Genomic DNA, 13,018 nt, shown 5'->3' on the forward strand with positions numbered 1-13,018 from the left:
GTTGTTTAAACCCGAGAACGATTGACTCGCGAGGAGCAGGCTGGTTTTCGTTCTGGTCGAGGATGCATTGATCACATCTTCACCCTCCGCCAAATGTTAGAACACCGTCATACTTATCGCAGGCCAACAATCGTAGTGTTTCTTGATATCAGGGCGGCCTTCGATTCGTTGGACAGGACTGTTCTCTGGGATTGTTTATTGAAGAAGGGTGTGTCTGAGAAGTTCATTAACATCTTAAAGGCCCTGTATACGAACACCTCAGGCAGAGTGAGGGCATACAACCACCTTTCTCCCTTGTTCCATTCGAGCAGTGGGGTTAGGCAGGGTTGCCCGATCCCACCATTCCTTTTCAACTTTGCCATCGACGACATCCTGGAAACAGCTCTGGTGGATGTAAGTAATGGCGGTGTGGATATGTTGCCTGGAGAACGACTTCTCGACCTTGAGTATGCGGATGATATTGTCTTACTGTGTGATAATGCCCAAGGCATGCAATCAGCACTTAATCAGTTGGCAATCAGTGTCCGCACGTACGGCATGTGCTTTGCACCCTCCAAGAGCAAAGTACTCCTACAAGACTGGCAGGATTCTAATCCTGTACTCACCCTGGATGGTGAGCAGATTGAAGTAGTTGAGAAGTTCGTGTATCTAGGTAGCTATATAAGTGCTGGTGGTGGCGTGACTGATGAGATCGACGCACGTATAATGAAAGCCAGAGCGGCTTATGCCAATCTGAGCCATCTTTGGCGCCTTCGTGATGTTAGTCTGGCTGTAAAAGGTCGGATCTACAACGCGTCGGTGAGAGCAGTTTTGCTCTATGCTTGTGAAACCTGGCCTCTCCGAGTTGAGGATGTTAGACGACTTTCTGTGTTCGATCATCGTTGTCTCCGAAGGATTGTTGACATCCAGTGGCAACACCATGTTAGTAATGCAGAGGTTCGGCATCGTGTGTTCGGGCGCAGAGACGATAATTCAATTGGTGTCACCATCTTGAAACACCGACTTCGGTGGCTTGGACATGTTTTACGAATGTCGTCCCAGAGACTTCCACGTCGTGCATTATTTGCCGACCCTGGGACTGGTTGGAAAAAGCGGAGAGGAGGTCAGTGTATGACATGGTGTCGTGGTATTAAAGGGAACTGCAAAGGGCTAGCTTCTGTTGGTCCTTCACGACTCCCTGGTTGGGGTCCGAGAGATGGTGCAACACAGTGGCTAGAGACGTTATCAGATATGGCTCAGAATAGAAGCCAGTGGCGATCCTGCTGCAACCTTCTTTTACTTTCTACATAAAGAATGGTTCTAACTTTCCTAACTGAAAGAGTCTTCTGGTTGTACATTTCAGTCCGCCTTATCTTTTCATCCCTTCTCTTCCTACTTTCATTATTTTTGTGTGGCGCATATGTACCTGGTGCCCTTTTGTACCAATATATATGTGTTTAAATAAATAAATAAATATCAATACTATCCATCTCTGCTTACTACTCAGTTTAGTTCACACAAATCTGACTGTAAATAAATCATACAGAAAGTAGTATATTCAGATATCGTTGTCTTTTATTTTTGGTGTCAAATACAATCCTATCAACAGTATTCTAAGTCCTTATTTTGAGTTGTGGGAATCGCAGTAGTTGCCAATTTCAAGTATTTAACTGCAGAATCGGGAACATAACAAAATACAAAAGTGACTAGAACCTCTATGATGACGGTTGTATTGTTTTTAATACAGTCTTTTCTCTATTTAAATATTTGATGGCAATCGTATTTTTTGTAAATAAATATTAAATCTCTAGCCAATTAACTATTGATTGTTCAGTATTCATTCACATCCCATAAAGAGTCAAGAAAATTAATGGCTCTTGAACAATATGCATTTATAAATCGTGAAAAAGTTAAGCATGCAACTGTTATACCTGTAAAACATCGGTAGCAATGTCTAGTAACTGGTAGCAAGTAAGTGGTTAGGAAAAAATGCCACTGAAACTGTCACCAAATTATCGAAATTCACGACACACATTCAATGATCTACAGTTACGTCTGTGTAGTAACCTTAATCAATGAATGGAAATGCAAAGTGACATAGTTCAAAGTCGGTTACAGTGATGCAGATGCAGTCATTCTTTATTTTCCCATAAAATTTAAGCTCCCATAATATTCTGTACTTTTTATCTCCTTATTTTACTCTATTTTACCGAATCATATTCTCCATGTTTAGTTTTAATGTGATTGTGACCTATGCCTTTCATCTTATCAATTTCATCTAGCTCAGCTAATATAGTGTGATGACTTGGGCTGACTCATAATTGTGACATATTTAAAGTTGGTGATGGACAACTCACCGAATAAGTGTAAACTCTGAATAAATACACGACTGCTAATCAGTATGGAACTGAGTTACAAAACTTGTTGGTAATGACAAGATCAGGATGTTTCATCCGATCACATAGTCATTATTAAGTGTTCATCTCAGTCGTGAAACTGAACGTACAAACTAACTACTTATTATTCATAAGATAACTCAAACCAATATTTAAAGACTTCAGGTGCAATATGGCATAATTAATTATAAAAATGCAACTGCATTCATTTGATCTTTTTATTCTTCAAAACATTAGGATCATAATATTTTAGGCTTTTATGCATCAACTCTATCCATCACTTTTGACATGCTGTTAGTGTATTTCACTACGGTTTTCATACAATTATTTTTGATTATTTACTTTCTCTGATGATAACTATGTAAACTGTGACAATATGAGCTGTTGTAAATATTTGTATCCAATAATATTCTCTTTACACACTGGAGTCCTTGCTCAGTTGTCTGCTCGCTTTAACGCTTATTCTTATCACCTTCAGAATCTTTTGCTCTTGACATATAAACGCACACTCAGGAGACAATGTGAGTTCAGGTTATATGCGAACCCGCCAAAAGCGATATAAATTACTTTATATATATTGTTTTTATTTACCTTTTAGGCGTTTACGATTCGCAGTCATAGATAGCATATCATGAAGTTTCTCAACAGCTATATACGCTGTAAGATAAACAAATGGCAATTGTTTTCCTTCAATGACCAATTCCTAGAATTAAAAAGTATTGAATGTTCATTGACAATCGTAAAACTTAAAATGTAAATAAATTAAGAAGATAGTTATTGTGAAAATAAAGCTCACAGTATATATTGAAAAGTCAGAATCATAGAGGTGTATACTTAGACTGCATTGATTAGTATTTTATGGACTACAAAGGTTCGGTGAAGAAGAAATCAATAGACAATTTATTTCATTGAATAACTTAAAAATGAACCAAAAATAGATTTTATATAGACTGACATCAGCTAGAAGACCATTGAAAATCAGGTAGCTTTAAACAGTTGTTTCGATCCCTCGGAAATACACATCCATGACACTGTAAACAAATCAACTTAGTACCAGAATGATATTCAAGATCAGTGAACTGAAATCAAATGATCGATATTCATAAGTAAACAAATCTTCACAAACCACTTACATAACGAATATCTGTTTATCTGTCGGATGCGATTTTTCGATTCATTTGTTTTCTAACTATCTACTACAAGGTAACTATTGAACATCCGGTAATCTAAATTTAAGTCATCAATCACTTTTAAATGATAATCTTACCATTTATGTTAGTGTTAATTTTCGATACCTTTGTATGCAACAGCAAAGTATGTTCCGAATGCCCCCAAATGCCCTAGTACGGCCGAGAGTGATGAGAGTTTGCTCTCCCACTCGAAATGCTCTCACATGGCCACGTGCATACAACCACTCCCAGGGAAGTCCTACTCACTGCATTCTCGCATCACAGGTGTTGTTTACGAAATTGGGAAGACAAAGAGAAAATGTCCGGCGCTTTAATCGAGTTGGTGGACACGGTGAGTCCATCTAGGGGAGTTGGAAAACCCTGATTCCAAACCAATGGTGCACATGGACTCTAATATCCTGAAGGAACAAATGGCGTACGAATCAATCGTTGATCACTGGCTACCATGACACTGCATCTCCTCACGATGCTCCACTGCCTTGTGGATCAGACCTTTAGGTCAAAGGCTCTGGGTGTGGTCCCTTAAGAAAACCATCTGGGCACCCAAGCAGTATCCCAGCCCTTACACAAATCAAAGGAGATTTATGTGGCGCATATATATCTGATGCCTCCTTGTACCAATGTTTATGTGTTTAAATAAATAAATGAATATTTTGAATAGCTAGAGCATAAATTCCGTTAAGAACAAATCACCAATTGCTAATGAGATTTATTGTAAAGATTAGTTTACATTCGTTACGGATTGAAATCAGATGAAGTACCACTAAAAACCAGGAAGCACTAGATAGCTGCTTAATCCTGATTCGGGACTCATCATCGGTGTACACCTACAACACTGCTGTTGATCAGACGGAGAACTTACAGCTCTGCAAGTGGACATCTAACGTTTGAACTAATGAGTTAAGATTCAATGGTTCAGATTCCTAAATTCAGTCAATTCGTGGTACGAGGCAACAGTCATCCAATGTCGTCGACGATGACCCTCTAACTACCAGCGTGATGAATTGATTGAAGTTCAAAATGTGGACTATTCAATGGCAACTCATTGGTCTAAAGCCTCAGTGTTTCGCTTTGAGATCTGGTGGTCCTGGTCGTTAGCCAGTACTACTAAGAATCCCTAGCTTCAGACGAAACAATACCCAGTGTAGTATGATTTTCTATGGTATCCCAACTGATGCCAATCTGTGACGAATACTACCTACATAAAATTAATTAATTTAGTGAAGTAAATCCTATGACACTCACTGAGCAAGCTTTTCCAACTCTGAAATATGAAGACAAGTCTTAATAGATGTACCACGACTGGTAAGAACACAACAGAAAACTATCACTGATAACGAGCTTAATAGATTCATAATATGTCTCTGAGACAAACAATCTTCTGTAATATCAAGGTCTATGTCACAGGTTTGTGTATGACCATGTAGAAGTTTAATTCAGTCGAACAAGAACGGATTCATCAATAAAGTCTACCAAAAAGGTTGTAAACAACACAACTACATAGGATACTCATTCATGATAGCCGATGTCAGCCACTCTTACTGGGAATTAATAAATATACACATAAATCTTATTTCAACAAAATATGTTCCGAGAGATACACACTAACATCTCTAGAAAAAACAGGTATTAAACTGGCATTACTTCGTATGAAAACTTCAGATATATTTCTATTCAGGCATCTCAACGTTTCTAGACTACTTTCATTCCAAACTAATAACCAAAAAAATGTTAGAAATCGGAGGGCACAGGAAAACAGTATTTATCTTGAGATTCCTCAATAAATAGTATCTCTACCTTCAGAAAGAACTGGGACAACCACTTTTACGTAATATTGAATAACATTCTAACTGCCAGCAACTATGTTACAACTTAAAGGTTAATCGATACCATCTAAAGTTAATCAATTAGTAGTATAACGTGACTTTCATCAGTGAACATTCATTCTCATTCAAAACCATGTCGATTTCTCAGGCGGAAACTTTCCACTGGAACAGGGACGATGATATAGAAACGGATTACTGGTGGCCATTGGATTATTGTTGGCGATTTAAGTGGTGATGTAGAAAACATATCAACTCTAAAATATTTACCTACCGATTTTTCGAAGGTAAGTTATGAACTATCCCCTCTCAATAATCATTCTAGCGATATAGCTTCTTGAAGCAATCATCAATGGCAAAATTCTGGATTCACATAACTGAACGACAAAATAATAAACCTCACAAAGATCAAACCTTTAGAGGGTAAACACTTACCACATTTGACAATCTCTGTAAAACAATATCATGTCCAGTTTGAGAAATGCGTGAGCATAGGATACTTTTTAGATTTCTCAGAATTAATTCATGACAAAGATCACCAGACGCTAAGTAAAAGTAAATGAAAGAGGTGCTATGAAATAAATACCTCATTTTAAAATAAAGCGTTCAAATATATGTTAAAAACAGTATGATACCGAAGACGCATAAAACTTAATCAGCAATGTAACAGTAGGTGAATGACCAAAGCAGATATCAATTGGGTTCAGGATTTTATAATAAAATACACTATTTAAGGTTATATTATACTAGAATAGATCCAAGTCTATCATGTACAGAGTTGGTCACATTTTAGCTAACCAACTTTACACAGCTAAATAATTATTCCTACTAGTTTTTCATTTTTTGAAAACCCACGTGATTTTTAAGCTATCCTCTGACTGATAAAAGCTCATAAAATTTACAACGAAGGGAAATTTCATAACATTAAACAATGGGGGTAATGTAGACAACCAGTGAGACATATATCTGAAGGATGACAAGCATGAAGATTAAATGAGCCCTTCTTGATTCAAAACAGTCAACGAAGCAATAATGAAAAGAATATTAATTCCTATGACTTTAGTGACTATGAAGTTGACAATTTATGTTTTGATTCTTACCGAACAGTTGATTGCTTGAAATCATTTTGTTTCTTTCACAAACTTACCAGCTGATTATAGATTACTAACTTCTATTGCCTACTACAATCCTTTTCGGTGAATTATCAGGTTTACTTCATCAGTACCTCTATAAAGTGTAAACTCATCAACATGGTAAACTAAGCAACACAAAAATCATTACGTCTTTGAAAAAACGCAAGGAGACAAGTAACAAAAATATTTAGTTTGATGAAACGAATTAATTAGAATATAATAAGCCAACCAAAAATGTGCGATCTGGGCCGGTCATATATGTATTCTAAACTTCAATAAAAGTTAGATGACAACAAGATAGTGCTGTATTTAATACCAATTTAGATCCCAAGCTTTTGGCACTAACATTTTCTAGTCAGTCAGTCACAATGTAGAACCTGGTACCTAGGTACATCGGTTCACGATGTTGAACCATATGAATCATATGAACAGAGATTGAATAGTAGAGGTAGTAAAAGTATCAGTGGTGGTCGAAAAGACTAAGCATAGAAGATACGACTCAAAAAAACATTAATTAATGAAATAAAAACCTGGGAACGTTACGAAGAATTTAGAAGCTCAGAATCGGGAGGAAGATAGAAAACGGATGAACCTGCGCCATTACAAACGATTTCCAGCCATATCATCCAAAGTCCCTAACCATTGGTTACGATAATCACGCAGACCCCAACCATGTGATCTACAATTATTGGCATTGCTCAGTCCAATTGTCAAGGACTGCATGAATTAATGCCTCTTCTTGGTTTAGCCGATCCTACGTTTTTTCCATCCCACTCCAACACTAGAAAACATCGCCCGTTGATGTAGGTGGTGGATGAACATACGTAACGCATGTTACAACAATCTCAATTGAAGAGTTACTACCTTTTCAACCTATTTGCTATTCTCGCCTAACACCCTATCCTTAACTCAGGCATTGCTTACTCGGTGGTACCAAAATACACATTTCCTAGTTAAGTAAATACCAGCTAAAGCCAGAAGACTTAATTCTAATACGTGAAAGTATGCACTTCCCAATAGCCTATAACGTAAAAACATTTCATTTTAAAGGATATGAAAAGGAAACAGGATTATTACTCAGGACCTTGTTGACCTGGAACCATAATTTTAGGGGATGGAATCTAACTCCCTGATACATAACACAAACAACATTCCTGTGACTTTTGTAATGTTAGTTTTACACTTTTCATACTCTGTAGTTAATGCTAGAAATTCATATGGTAAAGGAGGATGTATTATTTCTATGGGTGATTTCTTCTAATCAATATTTCGATTCAGGAGAATAAAACATCAATGAATACAGTGAATCTTCATAAAAAAACAATGTGCTGCCCCCACACCCTAGCACAGTTGATAGGACAACTTCGAGTTGGGGCCACAAAGTCCCTGCTTTCAAGAATTCAGGAAACAAATGCTTTGGTCAAGATATCTGAATCAAATTATCCGGATATGTATTATCGATCCACCGATTGACTGCCACACTTCAATAACAGATACTCAAATCTACATGCTAAAAAACAATGTTTTAATATAAGATTTATAATTGGGACTAAAGTTTGTTGGCAAAACAGTCAGATTTTAAATAGCGTTTCTGTAATGAATGCGCGCAATCCATTCATTTGTATGGCTTCATAGGTTCCATGCATAATAGCTGATGTCAGTTTGTGCTCAAAACCATTACGGTGATTTGTTAAGCTGAGTCCCAGCCTTAACTCCTAATCCAAATCCCTTACAGAAATTCTTGAACTTATTTTGAACTGGATAATCGATTGAGATTACACAAGTTCATTTTTAGAATCAGGGAAAATCACCCCTTTGCTTTACTTCCATTCATTCACCTTCGGAAATGTATCTCAAATGTATAACTTTTCATCTAGTTATATCACAAATTACTTAATAACCGCCCGAATTAAGACCGATTACCATCTTAACAAAATATATTGACTGAATAAGTATTCAGTATCATTTGGGAAGATTTACAAAGATTTCGAAGAGCTTCATATGAATTATAGAACATGGATTTTTCCATGAAGATTCGGTTCATCATGATATACATCTGTCATATTGTGGTGTGCTACTGAAGTTGGCAGATATAAGTAGTACGTATCACTAGTCGAAAGTGGGATGGCTAGAAGCAGAAGGTTGAGAAGAAGAAATTAAGAACACAAAGTGATTGTTGTGGAGACGAAGGAACAACAAAGCCAGAAAATTGATTGACATTTTGCAACTGAGGTATTTACTGTATAGTTCCTAGATTTTGCTGAGATATTCTGTAATGTATTAAAATACATTCGCTTGTCATTATTGGTGTTTCAATCCACTACAATATAACATCAAGAATATATGACGTTTCACGTGCTTCCAATAATTTTATCATGTTTGGACACTGATAATATTTCTCTAATTTTATTGCATCCTAAATAGCCTATTCACTGAAATATTCCTATAGCTGCTCCATTTTCTTAATCCTAAGAGTTTGGCCTAAACGGCACTCAATATTATTTACAGTAAACAGTAATAACAAGAAATCCAGCAATATTCTTATTTACGTCTGGAATATATGTGGTGACAGAACTAACTCGAAGACTTCATAACCAGTAACAAAATACACCGTAGACAACAGATACATCTCCAGAACAAATTGATAGTGCGAAAAAAACTGTGGTGCTAAACGGTTGAACCAAATACAAACAATTTCCAACTGAACGTTGCAACTTTATTATCGGTCTCAACATCTAAGTTGTAATCAAAAGCTGATGTTAGCTTCAAGAGTAAGTGGTGAAAAATGGGATATAAATCCAATTTTATGAAATAAAACTCACTTATAGTCTTTGTCCAAGCGTCACGACTTTTTCCAGCAGTTAACTCCACTCTCCATTTTGAGTGAAAGGGGAGTCTCATGCATACACCAGCTTTACTAGCATCCCAATCCCCCTCTAACCTCATTTTTGAAAAGGTAGTGGCATCATTGGGATACGATTTTCCAAGAATACACATGACATTTAACGCAGGATTCGATATATGCAACTTACGAACGAGTTTCTTCAATGTAAAATGAATCGGAGAAGGATCTACTAGCCTTGATTGTAAAGTGTCTGTTACGGCACCCACTACTGCATCACCTGCACCTTTTTCACTGACCTAATGGGGATAAAAATTGAAGGACAAATTACCTTGCACTTATTAGAGCAGACACCATTCAACCTTCGCTTGCATTGAGCTACAGAGTCGTTAAACAAACATGATCTTACCTAGCTGATTCTGATCAAATTCACAAAACTTGGAGACCATACACTTTCTCAATGCTTTTGGCATTCCTCTAAGTTTAGGATCACCGCTCAACGACTTTGGAATATGTTAAAATAGATCACAAGCCTACGGCATAACACTCGGCAACTTCTATCCAATCGAAGGGTGTACAAATGCATGCATTAAAATACTTCTTTATGAAAACGCGGCACTGCACATAAAAACAAGCTATCGAAACTAACAGATTGGCTGTCCTTCGAATATTTAACAGTTTATGGAAATAAAGGGAGATCTAGAAACTATGAGTTAAGTAAACTGCAATACTTTGAGAATGAATTCGGGATCCTTCTCAACGCATTTGTCAATCAGTACTCCCAATAGCTTTCTGTTTGCAGGATCAAACTCATTAATAAGCAATGTCGACAACAAATCAACCAAGTCACGCTTAAGTTAGTAGGAAATGATATACGTAAAGGATTAATACCTTAAGAGCAAAATAATCTCCCTCAATCGTCACGATAGACAGATCCGAAACATTACTACCGTGCTGAAGTTCAGCAGGCGAGTCATAAAGTTTACTCCCACCTTTACCAGCACACCAATTTAGGGTCTTCAGAACATTCATCCCACAACTAACTCAGTGTCCCGACTGCAACACGACACAGGCTTGCTTATTTAAATGTAGCCCTATGTACTATACTGACGGCCTTGAACAACCAATTAAAATTAAGACAGACGAACCTAAATATTGGTTCAAACTAAAAACATCAATGAGGAAGTATTCTAAGTAAGGATAGATAATGGCTAACAGTGGAATCCAGGACGCATGTTCCGTCCCATCTGGGACTCGTCAGCTGGATGTACCTGCACCTCAGAGTTGACGTTCAATCTAGAACTCGAACCCAGTACCGTTCGCTTCAAAAGCCATTGCGTTATCTACTTAGCTACTGAGTCCTAACAGCCAACTTGCTTTTGCAATGAAGTGATTACTCATGAATTAAGGTAATATCGAGGCAATACAGCTAAGTAGATAACACAATGGCGTTTGAAGCGAAAGGTACTGTGTTCGAGTACCAGAGTGAACATCAACTCTGAGATGCACGTACTTCCAGGTGACGAATCCCAAATGGGACGAAACGTGCGTCCTGGATTCCACTGTTAGTCATTATCCATCCTTGCTTAGAATGCTTGTGAATTAATTAAGGCAATATCGAGGCAATACGCACAGAAAGCACATATGCTAATAAGAGACTGATCAATTGCAGTCCTTAAGGTCGGTGATAAGATTCAAATAAAGAATAACAAGTGAATTAATTGGTGGGGAAGATCGCAAAATCATAATTTCCATTGTGCACGACTAAAATCACGAAGGCGAAACTGTAACTTTGAGCAAGATCAGAATATCACGGATCTCAAGTGGTAGAAATACAATATCAAATATCTATCATGTCACAAGGTTATACAAACCGGTTGATTACTTTGCACTCGCTTCTTCATATTTCGTTACTCTGCCAGGTACTTGGAAATGTACAATGGGTGGTCGAAATTCAGAGAACAGTCGATGTTTTGGAATCTCATCTAGACTGAATGTGTCTATTCCCACAATTCCTGATTAGACTTAATGGTTATGTTTTTGATAAGCCGCAGCCTTAAGATAACTGTAAAGCTATTCGTGGAATTTTTCAAAAAGTATTAACCTGGCTGTCAGAGTTGCTCATGTATCCCATCAATATTCTCCGATTTTGTTGTGATTTTTCAATGTCAATTACAAAAGTATGGAGATGACACATCAGGGAATATGCTTTTTACTTGTTGTTCTCCGTAGTTCAAAGGTGCAAGTGCGCTAAATGTATCACTGTTCATATCGGGTAACATTAAGGTTGTAATCGTAGGCATCCTGATATAGAGTGGGATAAGGTGGAAAGGTACAGTGTTTGGTCTTTTACAGAAACATTCGTAGCTATCTTTCAGTAACCCCAGTTAATATTAACACATTTTTCGTCAAAGAGGTACATGCTAAATAGAGACGATTCAGAAGTTTGTTGCAATCTGAGAGTCCTCATTTTCACATTTGGATACTGAGATGAGCCCAAACGATCAACACAAAGAGCGATTATGTAGTCCGTAGTTTTCTATATTGAATCGTCAAACCAGTTATTGTAGTACTTTATCCACATATCTGGTTCAGAATGTTGACGTACAACCCAATAAAACTAACCATATGACGGAAAATTTGTCAAATGATGCCTGTTTCTGACGTCATAGCGATAGCGAAGTGGAGTAATACAATCGACGATGACTACTTTGCGATTGGGAGACGAAGCAGGTCAACTGCAGTCAACAACGATAAACCGGAATCAGGGGATAAGACCAATAGCCTTGTTGAAAGTCCACAGTAGCAGGTAAAACAGTGATTATCTAAAGATTTTTCCCACCTTCATCGATTCGACATAAATCGATAATAATTTTCAATATTCATTTTGTAATGATGAACGCGTGAAGCAGAAATGATCACAGATACAGTAGCTGATAGATAACGTCTGCAGAAATGCCTACATCTCGTTCTACAAAATCGCCTTCACTTCACGTTTGACGTAACTTCGTTGGTCTCTCACCGATAACCGGAAATATCAACGTTTTCACTATCATGCTGGAGTATTTAAGTGCTTCCAGGTATCCTTTCTGCGTCTTCACCTTGCTGGCAGACAATCATAACGACAAATCAAACAACCATAATCATACCAAGGTTGAAGCATTGTGCAGTCGGTCTAGCTGTCTTGGCCAACGTCTCTCTTCGTAGTCGCTTGAACTGCAGCATACACATACCTAGTTTCTTGCAAACACAGAACCTGTGGACAAGTTACCGAATGTACTTGAGGTTGCTTGTTAGGACGGCCGAAGGTAACGTTGCAGCTTTAATTATCTACTGTGTGACATGCATTCACTTATCCCTATTATTCTTCTCGTCCAAAACTTTGATCTTGACTACTTTCTCCATAAATTAACTCAAATTTCACCCTTTAAACTACTGAATAGCATGTATAGTAATGGAACTTCCACCAGTACTTACGCTACAACTACACGGACGACTAGCAGAGGTAAAGAACTTTATCTAGAGGTTATTATTATTCTAAAAATCCTCGTTTCTAGCATAAGGAGTATAAAAAGGCTCAAGACGATATCGGAAAAATAACTTAGTAATGTGTACAACGCGGATCACGCAGCTCAAGTACCAAAACATAGTTTCT

At 37.4% G+C, this 13,018-nt stretch overlaps 1 protein-coding gene across 1 annotated transcript; it reads right to left on the bottom strand.

The window, feature by feature from the left end:
- Nucleotides 1-2,958: 2,958 nt before the first annotated feature.
- Nucleotides 2,959-10,395, bottom strand: Smp_099810 (hypothetical protein; the record flags this gene model as incomplete). Its single annotated transcript, XM_018798865.1, has 7 exons — nucleotides 2,959-3,078; nucleotides 9,597-9,662; nucleotides 9,695-9,741; nucleotides 9,773-9,866; nucleotides 9,901-10,062; nucleotides 10,095-10,214; nucleotides 10,255-10,395. The coding sequence occupies 7 exons, from the start codon at nucleotides 10,393-10,395 to the stop codon at nucleotides 2,959-2,961; spliced, it is 750 nt and encodes a 249-aa protein (XP_018650711.1).
- Between the last annotated feature and the right edge of the window lie 2,623 nt (nucleotides 10,396-13,018).

Source organism: Schistosoma mansoni, chromosome 3 (assembly GCF_000237925.1).
Source record: "Schistosoma mansoni strain Puerto Rico chromosome 3, complete genome".
Lineage (NCBI taxonomy): Eukaryota > Metazoa > Platyhelminthes > Trematoda > Strigeidida > Schistosomatidae > Schistosoma > Schistosoma mansoni.